The sequence below is a fragment of the Euprymna scolopes genome, chromosome 2, assembly GCF_053919585.1.
Source record: "Euprymna scolopes isolate OS-2025 chromosome 2, ASM5391958v1, whole genome shotgun sequence".
Lineage (NCBI taxonomy): Eukaryota > Metazoa > Mollusca > Cephalopoda > Sepiida > Sepiolidae > Euprymna > Euprymna scolopes.
Window position 1 is genome coordinate 168,401,646 of NC_136483.1, and position 21,864 is coordinate 168,423,509.

Here is a 21,864-nt window from a genome sequence, read left to right on the forward strand (position 1 = left end):
GAGAAAAAAAAAAGGAACGAGAAAAAAAAAGGAACGAGAAAAAAAAAGGAACGAGAAAAAAAAAGGAACGAGAAAAAAAAAGGAACGAGAAAAAAAAAAAAGGAACGAGAAAAAAAAAGGAACGAGAAAAAAAAAAAATGAACGAGAAAAAAAAAGGAACGAGAAAAAAAAAGGAACGAGAAAAAAAAAAAATGAACGAGAAAAAAAAAATGAACGAGAAAAAAAAAAGGAACGAGAAAAAAAAAAGGAACGAGAAAAAAAAAAAATGAACGAGAAAAAAAAATGAACGAGAAAAAAAAAGGAACGAGAAAAAAAAAGGAACGAGAAAAAAAAAGGAACGAGAAAAAAAAAGGAACGAGAAAAAAAAGAAACGAGAAAAAAAAAGGAACGAGAAAAAAAAAGGAACGAGAAAAAAAAAAAATGAACGAGAAAAAAAAAATGAACGAGAAAAAAAAATGAACGAGAAAAAAAAAGGAACGAGAAAAAAAAATGAACGAGAAAAAAAAAGGAACGAGAAAAAAAAAGGAACGAGAAAAAAAAAGGAACGAGAAAAAAAAAGGAACGAGAAAAAAAAGAAACGAGAAAAAAAAAGGAACGAGAAAAAAAAAGGAACGAGAAAAAAAAAAAATGAACGAGAAAAAAAAAATGAACGAGAAAAAAAAATGAACGAGAAAAAAAAATGAACGAGAAAAAAAAATGAACGAGAAAAAAAAAGGAACGAGAAAAAAAAAGGAACGAGAAAAAAAAAGGAACGAGAAAAAAAAAGGAACGAGAAAAAAAAGAAACGAGAAAAAAAAAGGAACGAGAAAAAAAAAGGAACGAGAAAAAAAAAAAATGAACGAGAAAAAAAAAATGAACGAGAAAAAAAAAAGGAACGAGAAAAAAAAAAGGAACGAGAAAAAAAAAAAATGAACGAGAAAAAAAAAAGGAACGAGAAAAAAAAAGGAACGAGAAAAAAAAAGGAACGAGAAAAAAAAAGGAACGAGAAAAAAAAAGGAACGAGAAAAAAAAAGGAACGAGAAAAAAAAGAAACGAGAAAAAAAAGAAACGAGAAAAAAAAGAAACGAGAAAAAAAAGAAACGAGAGGAAAAAACGAGAGGAAAAAACGAGAGGAAAAAACGAGAGGAAAAAAACGAGGAAAAAACGAGAAAAGAAAGGAACAAGAAAAAAAAGAATGAGAAAAAAAGGACGAAAAAAAAAACGAGCAACAAATGAAACAGAAAGAAAAAGAATAATGAAATTGAAAAAAGTAAATAGAAAAAATGAAAGAAAAAGAAAAGAGGAACGAGAGACAAAGAAAGAGAAATGGGGTTAGAAAGAGAAAGATTTGAAACAAACGAACGATAGTAAAAAAAAAAAAAAAAACAATTCGCAAAAACTTGAAACGATGAAAGTTGGACGGCTCAACTACTTATTTCATGATCTCACATAAACTCGGCATCTCAACGTGATTTTGCATAAATGAACGCTCAGTAAACAATTAACTCATTCTTCCTTAAGTCGCAAGGAAACTCTAAAAGCCTGGAAATCATGGATCAAACTTTAATCCGTAATTAAGTACATCTATATATCTTTAAAAGTGAAAGTGTCTGTCTGTGTGAGTATCTGTGTATCTATGTGTCTGTGTGTGTACATTTCCCTACGCAATAACTGTCAATTTTAAGTCTACAGACTCGAAATTTGATATACAGGGTACTGAGATTTGGGAAAATCTATGTGATCGGTTTTCGGCCAGAAATTTAGCTGTTAAGGGGTCAAAGTTCAATGATTTGACCTTTGAGAACTCTACCAAACTCTTCCGACAATTTTCGGTCTAAACACTTGAAATTTTAGATATAGGTTCATTGGACATGGATCTAACTTAATAACTTAATTTGAGCCCAAAACAATAAATTTTAAGGAGTTATAATAGGGGTCAAAGTTAAAAAAATTGACCACTTTTTTTTTTTTTTTTTGTTTGCTCAACATACATCTCCAAATACCCGGGCACCCATGCTAGTGTTTAATAAAAGTGAAAAATATCCGTGGAAAGTTTTGGTGGAAATTAAATGTAGACATCCTGACATTAAAACGAATTTATTTCAAAATAAAACACAAAAACAAACTATTGGACTGAAATTCCATTAATAATTTTAAAGTCTATAATAAGAACTTTTTTTTTTTATAGTAGAAGAAATAACATTTTTAATAAATTTGGTTTTTAAAATGCATTGAAAAACATTTAGAGTATTTGTTCATGGGCAAAGACACAGAGGTTCAATCCTTGATAGGACCTAAAGACAAAAAAAAAATGTACTGATACTTCAGGGGGTGATAGTGGCTAAATGGCTAACGACACTTACTGAAAACCTATGTATCAGGTTCGAATCACATTGGCTCCACAGAAACACTTTCGTCAAACCTACACATGACCTTGTGTTTCACGCCTTAGAGAGGACATAAAAAAAAAAAAAAATTAAATTGAAGACTCTTTGATAAAGATTCAGCATTATAAGACCAGAATCAAAGGCAAGTGAACCAATGCAAGAAAAAAAGTGTGTCGCCGTCCCCTACATCTTATTGTAAGCTAATGAAAAGGAAGCAGGTCACATTCGACTATGGTCAATTCATTTTGTTTGTTTTGTTCCTTCTTTTTGCAAATCAAAATTAGCAACTTCATTTCCAGGTTTTCTTTGTAAAAGTGTTTTCTGGTTAAAACGAGATTGAAGATATAAGTGGAACTGTAGATATATTTGATGTAATTGTTTTTTTTTTGTTGTTGTTATTGTTGTTTTTTTTTTAATGAAAATCGCTCCAGACAAGGCATGAAGCCACTTTATGCAAAGAGCTTAAAAAAAAAATACCATGTCAAGTCTAGTCAACAAGGAGTAATTTATGGATAGATTCCGACCCAGAAAACAGCAATTCTTTCTCCTTTGTCATTAACATCGTTAATGAAATGTGAGGACTAAACGACAAAATAGGGGAAATTGAGTTATGAAGTGAAACCAAACCCGAGGTTCATTTTCTACTCTATAAAAATAGTAGACAGTATCAACAATATAAAAGTACAGAATGATATTTCTGAATATAATGTTTGACTTATTTGCATGCTTCAGGGAGCTTCACCACATGCTTGAAAACAAAATTCTGACACGTATCACAGTCATGGGCCCGTCTTTTAACTCTCAGGAGCAGCATGCCAGTCTCAATCTGGTCCACCCATCTTTTTGATGATCATCCTTCTGATCTTTCTCAAACAAAATCTTGATATGATTCTCATAGCTGGAGTCTGGTAATCACGAAACATGTCCAAACCATGTTAATCGCTTTTCGAATAACGTTAATGGATCTGTTAGTATTAAGTCACTTTCTAAAATCTGTATTTCTTAGTCAATCTCATAAAGTTACTCCAAGAGTTTTGCTTGGTATAATTTAATTGCTTCCTACAGCAACAAGAATGATATGGTAGAATCGCGATACATCAGTTCGTATTAGATCATCAGATTTAAAGCAACATTCAGCCTGGTTAGTAGCAGATGGGTGACTATTAGGAATATCAGGACATCGACACCTCTCTGCAATAACTGCAAAACCTAACGTTGACATCTCTTCTAACGGGAATGTGCAAACGACTGGGAGCTGCTTGTGAATTTTATATTTCTACGAAACTTCCTCCTTCAGAGGAAACTAATTCAACATACCTTGAGTGGGTATTGCTTTGGTTCGGTACAGCAGTGAGATGTGACATACAGTCAAAAGGTGGAGAAAACTAGCTTCCCCATGGGGACACTTTGGTTAAGATAAAACAAAATAGCCGTGAAAGAGTCTGCCAGCATTCCTGCTAGGGGTGTTATTATATAAAAGCGAAAATGTGTGGGTGTTTGTGTGTGCACTTTTTGTGTATGTTCGCTTTTTTCAGGGGGGCGCTTGGTGGGGTCACTCCTTAAAACTTTTTATATACTGTCTAAATAATAATATCTATGAGTTAAGAACGGGGGTCGCATTTAATTTGCCCAACTTTTACACGCTATTTTTGAGATTTTTTTTTCGATCACCACATCTTCGTGTCGGGTTTTCAGTTTAAAAGCGAAACTGAGATCTCTCCCTGGCACTCGCACCTGGCACTTTTCATTCACTGTGGCATGATCTTTGACCTCATTAAACACGCACCTGGCAATAAATCAAATGACCTCCCAAAGGAGGAGGTAATGACTAGGTGCGTGAAACTCCTAGGATGAAGTTGAACCATACTTTATTCTGACAAAGAAAAAGGTCTTCACACCAGCGAGGTAATTCCTAGGTTGTAGGAACAAAGCCAAGAATGTATCTTCAGCTGATATGAAAACAGTCCACAAAGCAGTCATTCTGAATACCGAAAAACTTGTTTCGTATACAATTCTTGAAAGTGCAAGTTGACCGGTTGAGGACGTGTTGTATGAAGAAAAAGGACACACAAACAATACAATGAATATGTAATGCGAGTCTTAAAGACAGGCTAAGTTCTAATGATCTCAGATCAAATTTGGACAGTATAGTGAACTCTCTGCAGAAACTTAGACTTCGATAATATAGCCATGTTGAAAGAATGGATCAGAGTTCTTGGGTGAGCAGATGTAGTACAGTTGAGTTAGCAAGGTTAGTTCACAGGAAAAGGAACAGGAAAACATGGGAAGAAGTGATAAAAATGGATTTAAGAGAAAGAGGGATAAATAAATATCCGGCCAGAGATAGATTATTTGAAAATCAATTTCTTAAAGCTGTCCAATGCATGCCGGCTTGTAAAACGAACGTTAAACAAAATACGATGAGGATTCAAACAAGTTAGATTTTGTTAATTATAAATTTTCAAAGTTCAAATGAGCTAATCAAGTTCAATTTGTTTGGTGTGACTTTATATAAAAAAACAAAAAACGATAAAAGTGAAACTTTTCATAATTAAACACTTTTATTAATTACTATCATGGGTATCAAAGATTCAAGAGATGTGGATACTCACTATACAGGTGCTTGGATGAGGAGTATTATGAAGCAAGGGTTGCACAATCACAACCACACTTCTGCTGAACCAGTACTGCTTAAGTCTTACGGCAAGGAGAAATCCAGAAATACTAGAAATATTGCCAGTATAGGCAGAAGGTTTTCTCACATATAGCACTTTCTATTTCAAAATGGTCACACGTTTAGTAGTGATCTAGCTCAGCATCGCTAAACGGAACCCAAGTGATTAGACTGTATAAAAATGCTAGTGATGGGACGATTTCAATATCTCTCCCCCAATCCTGATACAATTACCGATTCTGTTCTAAATTCTTGATTTCGATGCAATTACTGGGGTTTGTATTATTATACACATACATCTGAAAAAGTTGTCAAAAACCAAATATATAACAAATAAATGTTATCAAAGGCAAGATAAGTTACTTTTCTACCTAACTGGTTAATTTTTTTAGTGTTTTTATTTAATGTAAAATGTTTATTCAGCTCGAAAAACAGTGTTCACAGATGTATTTGATAAAATGCAAATTACGAGGGACTCTGTGTTGAACGCGTGGGGTTTGAGAAAATGAGTTAAAATTAAAAAACTATACAAAATACTGTTAAGAACTCACTCAATATATGTTTCCGTGACATAGGCTGACATGTAATCAGTGGGTTTTTAACAGTATTTTGAATTTTTATTTGTATTTGTATTTTTCAAATATATCGGTAAACACTGCGTGCTTTTCAAGCCAAATGAACATTTTACATTTAATAAAAACACTAAAAATTATCCACTTTGGTAGAAAAGTAACTTATCTTGCCTTTGAAAACATTTATTTGTTATATATTTGTTTTTTGACAACTTTTTTGAATTTTTGTGTATAGTAAAACAAACCCCAATTACGGATTCTGATTCTTTTTAAATTTGTAAATATAAAGTGGTTTTGAGAGGCGGGAGTCCGATTACAGTAAAACCCATGAAATATGTGCATATACTTCCACAAATGTAAAAGTGTACTCATGAGTATAACCTATAGACGTAATTTTACTGATAGTTTAAAATCAATAATTATTTCATCATGAATACGAGATGTGGAAAATTAAGTTTAAATGAAAGTAAAGAAATACAAACAATAAAAAGAATCATTTTAAGCCTCGGAAAATAGACCCACATTTTCCCGATTCCGGAAATCTTAAACCTCAAAAGTTCCGATTTTTTCAATTCCTGATTGTGATTTCCATTAATCGTCCCAATACTAATAAATATTAAGTGTAGTATTAAAATACACTCTTTTAAATATAAATATTTTTTCTTTTGCATATAAAATCATCAACGAGTTAAATTTTGTTATTTTTTTTTGTACAAACAAGTCATCACTTATCAAGGCACAAATTCCACTCAAGGCTAAGGATTGAAAAATTTGCCAGATGCATAATGGGACAAAACCGTAAGAATCAGTAATGCTGGGTGAAACTGGTCAAAATTTGATCGTTTAAGATAGCTCAACAAGAATTTGTTAACATTGGATTTGAAAATGACCATACTGTAGTCAGTTGGCAAGCAACCCCGAGTTAGTTCTTGGAAAGAAACTTTGCTCATGGAAGTTCAATTTGGTTTTATGTATGCAGATGGAGAAAGGGAAATATATACGGCATAATAACATTGATACACCGGTTCCCGCCAGATCACTGAAGTTAAGCAACGTCATTTGTAAAATGGGTGACTAATTTAGGAAGTCCAGGTGCTGTATGTAGGAGGACGTTGACACCTCCCTGCAAAAAAGTTGCATAAACCTAACGTCGTCATCTCCCCTAACGGGGATATACATGCGACTGGGGACCACTTGTAAATTTCATACTCCCATGAAACTCCCTCCTTCAGAGGAAGCTGGTTAAACCCTGAATATGGTTGGTACTGACTGCACACATAGAGAAAGGAATCTTAGTTACAGTAATTTAGATCGTTTTACTTTTTCCACTTCTGCAGTTTAGGGACTATGCTGACATAACATTATTACTTAGAAAACCATTCTTAACATGGGGAATTGAGTGTGTGTGTGCGGGGGGGGGGAGTCTTTGTTAACTGTACTTTCACCTTACAATTTAATAGACAAAAACGATATTGCAAAATTGAATTTAATTTGAAAATCCTATCTATAAAATAGCACAGCCTGTAAACTGCAGAAGTAACTTACTTTTTGAGATTTGCCTGAGAGAATTAAACTGTATTGTCCCTATTTACAATGCCTCCCCCACGGGACGGAGTTAGACACCAGGGTCGTTTTTTAACATGGAGAAAAGGTACAAAAATAAAAAATTGTCTCAGTCGTGAAGGATTTCTCCTCCACCGAAAGAGAACAAGAAATAGAAGTGCAGCATCTGAAGAACAGATACATTTTGATCTTGTCCCGAAGGCCTGTATTGTAATCTGTGTTTTGTGTTCACATCATGTAATCAACCTTGCAAATTGCAGCATTCTTTTACTTAACATTTCAGTTAACATTTAACAATCGAAATTGTATAGTCCTATGAATCCGCACTGTATGACTTGACCGGTTCAATTTCATTTGCTGGCATTCTTTTTAGTATCAAGTACTCACACGAGTGACCACGTGAAGGGTTCTAGTTGAAGATACATCCTCGGCATATTCTAACAGAATCTTCCTTATTTTCAAGTAGGGAATAACCTTGCATCTGTCCGATGGTGGAATAGTTCTGGATAGTTGTAGGCGGTCCACCCTCCTAGACCTTGCCTACCATCTTTCGGGTGGAGTAAGTAAAGCACCTCTACTAGGTAATGCTGGCAGAGCTGCACAAGCATATTTTAAAAGGCAAGAGTGTTTCTCGTTTAGAGACACTGGTTCACTGGTTCGACTCTCCCCACCTTCCGACCTTGTGTCACATCTCGCAGTTGGAAGGAAGTAAATATCTACAAACAGAATGAATGTAGTGTTCCGAAAAAGGATTTGAACCTGGCACTCCAGATAGTGTCCCCCACTTTCAATTTATAGCCAGACATAGATAATGACGAGATTGTTAACATCAAGACGCTTTCAGGAGGTCAATATGCAAATTAGAATATAATATAAAAATGTGGTTTACAAAGAAAAATCACTGAAATATTAATAGGACTAAATGATCTCAACTATAAGAATAGGTTGAAATCCTTAGGTTTAACTACTTTACTAGAGAGAAGAATGATGGATGAATCGATTCCCCCCTAAAATAACACAACTTCGAAATATGAAATACTTTTTAATATCTCTCTTCAAACTAGAAATCTAAAAAAAAAAAATATCGGATTAGATTTTTTTTTCTAATAGAATAATATATTTTTTGAAGAAATTAGGTTCAATTAAAAATTGTACTAGTGCAGAAGATATCAGGATTAAACTTGATTAATTCAGAAATAACTGTAAAAGAATGAATTTCGAATGTTTTTTTTTATGTCTACATGTAAAGTATTTAAGAGATTCTCATTTTTATAATCTTGTATATAATCTTGCATACAATCTTGGAGATTGTATATGTTATGGAGAAAATTTGTACCAAATTTTAAACACAACTTCGAAATAGGAAACACTTTTTAATATCTCTCTTCAAACTAGAAATCTAAAAAAAAAAAAAAAATATCGGATTAGATTTTTTTTCTAATAGAGTAATATATTTTTTGAAGAACTTAGGTCCAATTAAAAACTGTACTAGTGCAGAAGATATCAGGATTAAACTTGATAACTGTAAAAGAATGAATTTCGAATGTTTTTTTATGTCTACATGTAAAGTATTTAAGAGATTCTCATTTTTATAATCTTGTATATAATCTTCCATATAATCTTGGAGATTGTATATGTTATGTTATGGAGAAAATTTGTACCAAATTTTAAAAGGAATGAAAAACAATAAATTTTAAAAACATATGCCATAAAATACACAGAAATTGTGGATTTAATATATTAAGTCTTGTGGCTAACGCCTCTGTTATACAACTTAGGTTATTCTCAATATCTTGATTTAGCTGTCATACATAGAGGCTGGTTAGCTTGAGTGTTCTTCAGCAGTAATTTTAAAATCACCAGCTGTAAATTTTGCATAACTTCCATACAGTTCTGTCCACTAAAAGGTCATTACCGTTCACTGTTCTTTTTGTTGTCAGGTATTATTGCCTTTAAGTACATCTTTTAAACTCCTTGGCCTAATGCTCACAGGAAACATGAGTTGGAACAATTACATTGAGAGTATTGCCAGGACCGCTGCAAAGAAGGTGGGTTGTCTCTACTGAGCTAGAAAGCTACTAACGTCTGAAAGTATCCTATACCTCTATAAAGCCACCATTTGCCCATGTATGGAGTTATGTTGTCATATTTGGGCTACTGCATCTGCCATTAGTCTATCGCTCCTAGACAAGGTTCAAAAGAGAGTCGCCAATCTGATAGATCTTGAACTGTCATCTAAACTTCAGCCTCTGTCCCATTGACGAAATGTTGCATCCCTCTGTTTTACAAGTATTTTAACGGTGAATGCTCTGACGGACTGCAAGCACATGTGCCCCCTCGACGTAAACACCAACAACAAACCCGACAAGCAGCTAAATCCCACCCCTTCACAGTAGCGATCCCTAGATGTAAGAGAGCCTTCTACTCCAGTAGTTTTTTCCCCAGGACAGCTAGACTTCCAGGTCCCTGCTTCCCCAACTGTACTGACATGCAGAAGTTCAAGTGTAACGTGAACCGACCTCTTGCTGCTCAACTCCCTACACAGTACCCTTGATGCCTATGTCCCTGATAGTAGCCCCCTACAACAAAGTGGTCATGTGCCTTGTTTGGGGTGAAAATGTAATAAAAAAAAAGTTTTCAGGCTGTGTAATGTTGGTTATTCTCAAATGGATGCAAAGATTTTATAGTCATCTATAAAGGTTGGTCTGCCTGGTGTACTTCATCATTAAGGCTAAAATCTGTGGCTGTAAACAGTTTCGTCGGCTAAAGCATCTTCATAATACACTGCACATGTTTTGTTGTTTGTGAGGCATTTTTGCCTTTAGGGAAATACAAAGGCATCAAGTGCCTAAAATGGGATTTACAATCTTCCATTTTTAAAGCATCCAATATTAACTCCACTTAAATAACATTCTCAAGAGATAACTTGAAGTATTCTCTAACCAGAAATGTAAAGATATTATATCTGTTCATAATTTCATATGTTCACGTGTGTTGAAACGTGAACTGCTAATAATAAGCAAAAAGTTTCCAAATAACCTAATATATATATATATATATATATATATATATATATTTGACTAGTTCATTTAATCACATAAATTAATATACAAAAATATAATTTTATGCGCAAATTTTAAGTATTTACTTCAACAGTGCTCAATCAATACGTAGGTAGAGCTAGGTAGTAAGTTATAAAAATATACATGGCGATTAAACTACACAGAATATTTTGCATTTCATTCTCATGAGAATTCAACAGGCTTACCTGTCAGCCTGACGAATTCTCATGAGAATGAAACATGGAATATTCTATGTAGCTTGATCGCCATATATATTTCTCTGGAAATATTTTATTTCCTTATAATATATACCAATCCTTATTTAAGAAGCTCAATGTAATTACAGAGCAATATAATAAATGAATGACAAAAGTCTATGTTCCAAATTACATGATGTTGACCATCTTACAATTTATTCCTTTAATTCAGTAAACATTTACAATTTAATGAGTTAAGGGCAAAATAGATTCACTGATTGATATCATAATAAAGTGATTGATTTTGCGCTAGGAAACAGATACTGTCAAGAATTGTAAAAGTCAACTGAATTAAAGGAATAAATTGTAAGATGGTCAACATCATGAACTTTGGAATATACACTTTTGTCATTATGTATGTATATATATATATATATATATATATATATATATATATATATATATATATATATAAAGCTGAATGTCTGTGTGTATCTGGTCACGACTAGGTTCCTATATTGTTGACTATTTTAAAAAACTGATTACATATAATGATAGAAGATGTATCGAGACACAGGAATTGGTATATTTGATCTGGCAGAATGGTGGTTCATTAAAATTGTGGGGTCAGCGTCCGTACCTGGTCCACAAAATATGGAAAAAAAAAATTTTTAAATTAAAAAAAAAAAGTTTACAAGTGTGTTTGATATAGATGTACATAAGAATACTTTGATAAGTATGTTTTAACTTAAATAGGGATGGTATAATAAAATTGTGGGGTCTGCGTTCGTGCCTGGTCTCCATGGAATGAAAATAGGCACACAATTTAATAAAGACTTTTCATATATATCTGCGTAAGTATACTTTGATAATTATGTTTCAGTTTGAAGAAAAATGGTATAATAAAATTATGGGTGTTCGTTCGCACCTGACCTCCATAGAATGGAAATATGTCACAAAGTTTAGCAAGGTTTTTTAATATAGATCCACAGAATATTGTGATAAGTGTTTCAGTGTGAACAGGTATGGTATAATAAAATATGGGGCTTATCTATTTTATTTTTACTTTCATCATATTTTGCTTTGGTTTACAAGCCTTCCTTTCATAACCTATCATACTTTCATAAATCAGAGTCCATTTTCTGTAGGCTGTTTTTGAACATTCAGTCTTGAAAGACGATGGATATTCCTTGTAAATATATACACAGTACCTAGAATTACCAAATGGTCACCCAATTTTAGTACTCACTTGGCTCAGTGTTGCTTAACTTTGATGATCTAATAGGAACTGTTATGTCACCGTGATTATGCCAGATAAATATTTTCACAATCAAACAACACTGCAGCTCACACAAACAACGGAAACCGCAGACCAGAAATCCTAGGCTAAGTTTCACACTTTTTTGAGCTCATCAGTAGAACATATGGAAACTCCGGATTCAAAACCGGAGTCAGTTGCATGCATGATAAGTACCTTGACACCTGAGTCACCATACAAGAAAATCTATACACTAACACAGATCAAGCAAACTGCAGCGAATTTCAACTGTGCAAAATGCCTAGTTCTTCTCAACAAGGAATGTAGTTATATATAAAAACCTTTTGATTACTATTAAAAGTTGAAATGAGATTGACTAAAGTAAGAGATATCCTAAGTAAATTTTTAAAAAAATGGCTGACTTTGAATCCAGAAAAAAAATCCAGGTGATTGATCATAGTTTTTACACAATGTAAACTTATTTTCATAGTCTTTCTTTGAGAATTCTTGTTGCACTTTTAACATTAAGAAGAGCAGAACTTTGGACATCAGCTGAATTGTTCTCTAGAAGACTCAAAGTTAAAAAAAAAATAGCCAAAATACAGTACCAAATAAGTTTGGCACTTATTTTTGCTTTAAGATATGCAAACATTTTGTTTATATTTGAACAGGAAAAATATATTTCGTATTTTTGAGATGATGGTTGATAATTTGTTTTATTTGAACTACTGGTCTCATCTTGCATTGAATAAAAAGATAAAAATAGTCTGAATAAATCCAAATAACTTGGGGGAAAATATAATTTGACTATTCAGGATTTTAATTGTATCCTGGCATCATTGCAAGAGAATCTGTCCGTCAATCAGTAAGTATCAAGTTTAAAATATTATCTCCATTTGTCTGCAAGGATTAAGTTTTAAATCACAATTTTAGATATGTCCATTCTACTCTTCACAAGGCTTTGTCTGTTGGTCAAATTTAACTTAGGAATAGAAAGTTTATATTTTTAATGGAATTGAAAAACGAATACTATTTTAATTTGTATTTTTTTAAGTGTAAAAAATAAATGATAAATTTTAGTTATTTTAAAATAGAAATAACAAAAAAATGTCAAAATTTACAAAAAGTGTCTAAAGTTTAAAACAATTATTTTAAATATGTTCTGCACAAATACACTCTTTTTGAACTAAAAATAAATCTAAATTTTAATTGTTTTTAAAGTTAAAACACTCTAAGTAGTTTTTACATTTTATTTACTCTTTTTAAAACTAAAATAACTGATTTTAACTTTTACAATTTTACTTTGTAATTATTTATATTGACTTTTTAAACTTATAAAATTAAAGAGTTAGAAAAATTAATTATGTAAGAAAAATAAAAAATGCAAATACATGTTTTTTTCTTTAGTTTTAAAAAAATAAATACAACTACAAAGCAATGTATAAATAATTTCTTCCCTTGCATAATCAAAGAAAATGAAAATATCATTTATAAAAAGTCAAATAAAATTTAATTAAATATTTTTCAAATTTGTTTAAATTGAAAACCAGGAAGAAATATATTATATATACACTTATATCATTTCCTTTCTTTAATTAAGTTCTACTAGTTTAGAAAGATAGAATTTAAAGAAATATAAACATTAAACAAAGGTGATCCTTTGTTTAATTTATTTGAAATAAAATTAAAAGCCGACCAAAATCACAATTACTGACCTGAATGCCGTATCCGACCATCCGCTTTCCGCCTCATTATTTCCTCGATTTCTTCTTCCATAAAAATGTTATCCTCAAATTCCATGCTGTCGTCGGACGTGAACTCCGCATGCATGTCGTTGTTGTTGTTGACAGTAGCGCTGGTGGAAGGGGAGGTGGTGGTAGCCCCATGCATCCGGCGTTCCTTGAAATTCCGCAGTTCTCTACCATTTTCCGTTAAGCACATCTTGTTCGACAAATCTAGAGCATTTAACAATTCGGTCTGGCCAAGGATCTGACCCTGGATCATCTGCGGGGTCAGTATGCCGAGACCAACACTGGTCTGCGATAGAGTCAGCGTCATCTGGGGCTCAGTTTTTGAAGGAGCAAGCACCCCGGTGGTATTTGCTGTCTCGGACAACCCGATATCATCCGGGGGTTCCGTCTTACCGACTGGAGGAAGAGTCGTTTCGCCGGATTCTTCCTTCGGTTGGCGATGCGATGGGGAAGTGGGTGGGGACAATGTCTGCAGAGGGGTGGCCCCCTTCTTCTTCTTCTTTGGTGAAGCCCCTTCCTCTTTGCCGACGCTGCCTGTACTCTCAGCCGTAGCAGCAGGCGCAGCCGTAACAGCAGCGGTGGCAGTGACGGCACTATCGGTTTTCTTACAATCAGCGGCACCAGTGTTGTTGTTGTTGTTGTTGTTGTTCTTCTGCGGAATCGGATCTTCATAATGCGAATCAAAAATCTCTTGTTTGATTTGCATGTCTATAAAAGAACAAAAAATATATCCGGCTACATATGTGCACACGCACACATACAAACACTCACAGTAGGTGAGAGCAGGGCTTTTTTCTTTTCTTTTTTTTTTCAAGGGGACAGCAGAAAGGAAAGGGAATGTGTTTTTTTTTTTTCCTTCTTTAATAATGGGGGTAAGGGATGTTCAAAGTTTGTTTTGGAGGGAGGGATTTGTTTTTGTATTTTTTGTGGGTGTTTTTTTTATTATTTTTTTTTTTCTTTTGTTTTCACCCTCTTTTCTGTTTGTATTTTCTTATCGAGGGGGGTCGGACAGTTGTTCCAGTTTTGGTTGATGGTGTGAAGGCTCCAATAGAGGATGAAGAGAAAGAGATACGAACACAGGAGTGAACGTGAGGACCATCATGGTGGTGGTGGGAGGGATACAATGCAGCGATGATAAAACAATGGCAGCAAAACGGTAGAACAAAATTTGACAGGCGCAAACAATGGTCTCGTCATACTGAACTGACCATTAAAACGTTGTTTGGGTGGGGGGAGTTGATGGGAAGAGGGCAGATCTTTTAGGTGTAGATTCTCGCGTTAAAAGACGGAGTTTAGTTATGGTTGATTTCCTTTGCTTTAAGTATGTAATCCAAACCTTTAAAAGAAAAAAAAAAACAAAATTAAAATACATAAATAATTTGAGCATGAAATTAATTTGAAAACGAAAACTTTCTAAATAAAATATAAAAGAACAAGAAATTTCTGATATTATTGATATCACTTATTTGATTGAACTTTTATGCACATACATGGTTCAAATCATAAAATAGCGTATATATAATATACACACACACACACACATACATACATGTATACATACATATATATATATATATATATATATACACACACACATACAGATGCATATATATTATAGTGATGGGACGATTCTAACATTTTTCCCAACTCGATACAATTACCAATTCCGTACGAAATTCCCGATTCCAATATAATTCCCGATTCTGATTCTTTAAAAATCTCTAAATATATTTAACTATAAAATTGCTATATTTTCCTGATTACCGTAAAAACACGTGCTAAACGTGCATATATTTTCTCAAACGTAACAACACACTTGTAAGGTGGGTAATCTATAGCTTTTAGCATAACTGATTATTTAAAAATCAATAAATATTTATTATTTCATTATTACTACTAACAGTGGAAGATTTTGCTTTAAACAAACAAAAAAAAAAAAAGATAATTAACGGAATAGTTTTGCCATCAGAAAATTGGTACAATTTTTTCCAATTCCAATACTCCAAAATTTCTGATTTTTCCAATTCCAATTAATTGTCCCAACATTAATATATATATATATATATAACTATTACCAATTATTTATATACCTACAGACACAAATGTTTTAAGCTTATGCAATTATCAGTGTAGGAAGTGATAATTACTGATGATCAGGAGATTCAAACCCAACCACACAGACACCCTTAACTTCGTACGCTAGTGTCTTTCCCCCAGGCCACCGACAATTAACACATGAATGGAAGGAAGTACCTGTCGATGCCATTTCTGCAGACATTCACAGTAAACAATCCAACGACTGCGAAGTCAGAATATTGCATTTGCGCTAGAGTTGATCTTTTTTTTTTTTCTTAATATCATAAAGAGGGCTCAACTTTGTAAACTAATATAAACGAATGTATTTAATAAGTTTTCAAAAAGATCAAAATAAAAAGGGGAAAAATGATGCTAATATCTTTTTACAATCATTTAATAAATTTCGAAATTACATTCTGAGAAAGAAAACAGTTTGAAATTTTTACCTATTTAGAAATTCCATTGCATTATAAATTAATGCCTTTGTTGCTGTTGGGTTGAAGTAAGGTTCAATTTAGACTTACGAACTACCCTCCCTTTGAGAAGGGGCTAAGTTATTGCTAATCACCTGAGGTGCACTACAGGAGAATGCCTATAGAGTGGACTAACATTTCAAAAGCACACTGAAGTCAGTAAAAAGGTGTATGTGTGTGTGTGTGTGTATATATATATATATATATATATATGTATAATATAAAGCTGAAGGTGTGTGTGTGTGTGTGTGTGTGTGTGTGTGTGGTCACGAATAGGCTCCTATATGGTTGACTATTTTAAAAAACTGATTACATATAATGATATAAGATGTATCGAGACACAGGAATGGGGTATGTTTGATCTGGCAGAACAGTGGTTCATTAAAATTGTGGGGTCTGCGCCTGGTCCACAAAGTATGGAAGTAAAAAAAATTAACAAAACGTTTACAAGTGTTTTTGATATAGATGTACATAAGAATACTTTGATAAGTATGTTTTAACTTATATAGGAATGGTATAATACAATTGTGGGGTCTGTGTTCGCGCCTGGCCTCCATAGAATGAAAATAGGCACAAACTTTAATAAAGACTTTTCATATATATCTGCGTAAGTATACTTTGATAATTAGGTTTCAGTTTGAAGAAATATGGTATAATAAAATTATGGGGTGTTCGTTCCCGCCTGACCTCCATAGAATGGAAATATGTCACAAAGTTTAACAAGGTTTTTTAATATAGATCCACAGAATATTGTGATAAGTGTTTCAGTGTGAACAGGTATGGTATAATAAATTATGGGGTTTATCTATTTTATTTTTACTTTCATCATATTTTGCTTTGGTTTTGATACCCCCAAATTCGAAACTATCTCTTTACAACCCTTCCTTTTCATAACCTATCATAATTTCATAAATCAGAATCCATTTTCTGTAGGCTGTTTTTAAACCCAGTCAATGACTGGTACTTTTACTATATATATATATATATTATATATATATATATATATATATATATATATATATATATAAGAGAGAGAGAGAGAGAGAGAGAGAGAGAGAGAGAGAGAGAGATAAAAAGGAACAAACCAAGATTGGTGTTTAACGTTTTGTCTTTATTGTCAGACTTTTTTCTTAATTTCCTTCATCCAGTGGAAGTCTCGCAATAAATACGAAAAGTTGATGAACACATACATTTGTTTGTTCCTTTTTTTTTTTAATCTCTATCTCGTCGGAATACTATTATTCTCATCATATATATGTATATACAGCTTATTTACGATGCATCTTTTTCATAAATATAACACATTATATCGCCTTTTAACATTGCATATAAATATGTGTGTACAAATGTATATTTACGTATAGTTTTTTTGATCAGAACTTTCCAAGTAAAAGCTCTAAAAATTTTAATGTAGTATATATAAATAAACAATACGATGATTTATTTCAATGAACATTCTGAAGATATACACGTATGAAAAATTCAGTATATACATATATATATATATATATATATAGATATATATATATTCCAGGTTGCTTGTAAAACAGAAACTTAAGTTACATACATTTTCAGAATTTTGAAAATTGTATATAAAAAAAAAAAAAAATGGTCATTGGAATTAGAATCCTGTGTGTGTGTGTGAGGACAACTATCAACTTATAATCTCAATGAATTTTTCATCTACATATTTGAAATTTGATATATAGGATATTCAGACATGTGGAAAATTTATAAATCGGTTTTCATCTGAAAAAAAAAGGGGGGGGCTGCTAAGGGGTAACAATTGAAAAATTGGTATGTGGGGGGGGTCATCGGATATTGATGTTTGCTGTTTCACAACTGTGCATGTGTGAATTGTTCACATTATGTTACGAATAAGTAGGTTTTAAACCATTTTTTAAAAGTACGTGACAAGCTGGTCTAATGGTTATCGTACTTGACTCACTGTCATTACGTTTCGGTTTTGATTTCAGGTCGAGTATTTTTTTTTATATTTACAAGAATTGAACTGTTTAGAAACATGATACTCGCATGCACATAGTTTTTTGTTTATTACTTTTTTTTTTTTTTTAAAGGAATTTAACGTCACATTATATGCCGGGCAACGCTGGGTACATCAAACGTGAGAATTGAAAGGTAAATGAAACTATTATATCATCAGATCAATAAGGAAAAAGAAACAAAGAACTTTTTTACGCCATGTCATTTCGAAGCTAAACACTTCCAATCACAAGTGAAAAAAAGGCTAGGAATATACATTTACAAAAACACTGGATTAAGGAAAAGCTCCTCTTAACCGGGTAAAGCTTTTACTATCTTGATAGTTTTGCATTATTTAAAGATTGTATCTATATAAATTTCATTTATATATATTTACTAGCAGGGGTGCCCGGCGTTGCTCGGGTGTTTGGAGGTGTATGCTGTGCAAAAAAAGCAAAAAAACAAAAAAAATGGTTAATTTTTTAAAACTTTGACCCCTATTATGACCCCTTCAAATTTATTGTTTCGGGCTCAAATCACTTTATTATTTAGATCCATGTTCAAGGAACCTAAATCTAAGATTTCAAGTGTCTAGACCCAAAATTGTCGGAGGAGTTTGGTAGAGTTCTTAAAGGTCAAATCGTTGAAATTTGACCCCTTAACAGCCAAATTTCTGGCTGACACCCGTCACATCGATTTTCCCAAATTTCAGTACCCGGTATTTCAAATTTCGAGTCTATAGACTAAAAATTGACAGAGTTATTGCGTAGGGAAATGTACACAGACACGTTCACTTTTATAGATATATAATATATATATATATATATATGTGTGTGTGTGTGTGTGTGCTACGAAACAGATACTGCCAATAATTATAAGTGTCAACTGAATTAAAGGAATAAATTGTAAGATGATCAACATCATGAAATTTATAATATATACTTTTGTAATACATTCATTATATGCTCTGTAATTACATTGAGCTTCTTAAATAAGGATAGGTATATATAAAAAGGACATATAAATGAATAAAGAATATTTCCACACAAAAAATATATATATGTATATATATATGTGTGTGTGTGTATATAAAATCAAGTAAGTTTTGTATCTATGAGTGTAAAGATCTGGATAATTTATATAATAGTGCTTAATAATAAATAGAGCTATTAATTTTCAATAAAGTTTTATTTATGCAAGCATAATTTGGCTGTAGGTACAAAAATTAAATATTGTTAACACACACACACGTGTGTGTGGGGTGGTTTATATATATATATATATATATATATTATATATACGTACTATATATACGTACTCCACACACATGAGAAAAAAACAAATAGACACACCATAAAAATAATTCATTTGTGTTTAAAGTTTTTGTTCCCTTCGCTAACGATCACCATTCGGAAGTAAGCAAAAGAGTAAAAGTTTAAAAACAATCAAAATTTTATTTTAATCTAAATTCCTGAATTCCTGTTACCAATATATCCATGTTAGGATTTCTGCATAGCACGGACTAAAGAAGCACAAAAAGACTCAGAGAAACCATATTACAGGTTAATCTGAAAATGAACACAATCGGCCTCGAATCGTTGTGAACCTCGGAATTCAACTTTCCAGTGTTAACAGAGTGATTCTCTGATTTATCAGCGAAGGAAAATCATCAATGTCATCTTGCGTAAACTAATCAAGACCTTCTGATTGCAATCTCCAGTATTAATAACAGATGTTTATTTACTTTTATGTGCATGTTTTTTTGTTTGTTTTTTTTTGTTAGTTTTCTCTTATAGCCAACGTTTTTTTTTGTTTTGTTTTTTTGTTTGTTTGTTTGTTTTTTAGTTTTTCTTTTATAGCCAACGTTTTTTTTTTTTTTGTTTCAGTTTTTTTTTTAACCCTAAACAAGGCACAGTACCACTAAGTCGTTTTAGGAGAAAATTTGCAAGGATATTAGGGAGTTGACCAGCAAAATGCCTATTCACATTACACTTTAATATTAAAAGTTCTGTGTCTTTCTTGTTTCATATTTTTGCATGTACTTCCAAACCCTCACCATCGGGAGAACGGAGGGATCAGGGGGAGGGGGTATTGTTAACAAAAAAAAAAAAAAAAAAAAAAATGAGATGAAACTAGAAACGCAATACTAACCATAACACATAAGCTGGGGGCTCAAATCCTAACATTTAAAAAAAAAAAAAGAGACAAGCAACCCCCGCATAAAACATTTATACACTGATTTCATCTGAATGGATTATTCGAAATAAATAATCATAAAACACAAAAAATGTTATTTAATAAAAGTTAGTTTAATGAAAATATGTATAAATACACACAGCATATTTTATTGTTGGAATCTTTCGAGCTGAGTAATTTGTATATTTATTTATACGCAAATAAATAAATAAACATATATTGTCTATGTATTTAAGCAGCTTAGCAGCTGTGATACATTGAACCAGTGTGTTTGTCTGTGGATGACACACACACACACATTTTTTCATTTTCAGTACTTAATACGTAAATAGAGCTAGGTAGTAAGTTTGGAAAATATATGGCAATTAAATTACACAGAATTTATACACACACATATTTAAAAACATGCATACGAAAGTATGGCCACACGTAAGAGAGCATATATATATATATATATATATATATATATACACACACACACACATACAGAAGCGAGCGCACATATATGTATCTCCCCAAAATCCCTGGGCTTGATTGAGGGGAGACTTAAACTTGCTGCTATGGTTTCAAATGATCTGAAATAACAACAAGAGGAGACTTAATTCCAAATATTTCTCATATGTTATAGCTCCCCTCTTTTGGAAATAGGGTACAATTATGAATATCTCCAGTGTTAAATAATCCTTATACACTGAAAGTTACTTTATGTATGAAAACCAAATATAACACATGAGAAATATTTGGAATCAAGTCGCCCTTGCTGTTATTTCAGATCATTTGAAACCATAGCAGCAAGTTTAAGTCTCCCCTCCATCAAGGCCAGAAATTTTGGGGAAATATCAGATATTTTGTAATTCATATGCAAAACTAGGGAAACAAATGACTATGATTGAAACATTTTATGGCTGTAAAAAAGTGCCAAAAATAGGGTCTGGATGATAGATGATCTTAATGTCCGACCTTAAGGGCAAATATCACAAAGCCCACTACGCAATTAAGGTTATTACTTTTCCAACGAGCCTTCATTTGTTAAATTCTGATCAATAGTCGCTGAGATTTGGAACTTATGAAATTGCCAGAAAGGTTATATATATATATATTAAACACACACACACTCGTAGCCAAATTGAATATTGAAATGCTCATATCTTTGGTTCTATGGGACGAAACTACATGAAAATTTACAAGCTTTTTGAAAATTATAATACTATTCTTTGGTTAAAATTTTATGACAATTGGTAAAAAAGAATCTGTATTTTCAAACAAATAAAAAAATGCTAAAATTTGACTGCATTTGTATATATAGTGTCCTGCAGGCCAGCTTCAGTTTTGCTACTTCGGTTGTTTTCCCTGTGGACTTGTCATCCCACTATATATATATATATATATATATATATATATATATATATATATATATATATAACAGAGACCATATATGTACACAAGAGAGCATGTGTAACAAGTTGCATCAAAATTTTGTTGCTGTAGTTTGTTGGGGGTTTTTTTTTTACGAAAAAAAAAAAGAAAAGAAAAAAATATCATTAATGAGTATCCTATTGTCTGATCTTTAAATTAATTAAACCAAATTGTTATAAACTAAACGTTTGTTTTGCCACTTTAATCTCCACAAATCTTTAGATGTGAATGAAATGACTTTCAATCTTAAATGAAGATTTGTAAAGAAATTGAATGC

At 32.3% G+C, this 21,864-nt stretch overlaps 1 protein-coding gene across 6 annotated transcripts in view; it reads right to left on the reverse strand.

Annotated features, from left to right (window-relative positions):
* Nucleotides 1-21,864, reverse strand: part of LOC145298702 (uncharacterized) — a 324,302-nt gene that overhangs the window by 116,322 nt on the left and 186,116 nt on the right. For all 6 annotated transcript variants that reach the window (XM_080144343.1, XM_080144342.1, XM_080144337.1 and 3 more), the window contains one exon: nt 13,408-14,779. In XM_080144343.1, the coding sequence (XP_080000469.1) occupies nt 13,408-14,149 (742 nt within the window). In that variant the 5' untranslated portion in view covers nt 14,150-14,779. The remainder of the gene's footprint in view (nt 1-13,407; nt 14,780-21,864) is intronic.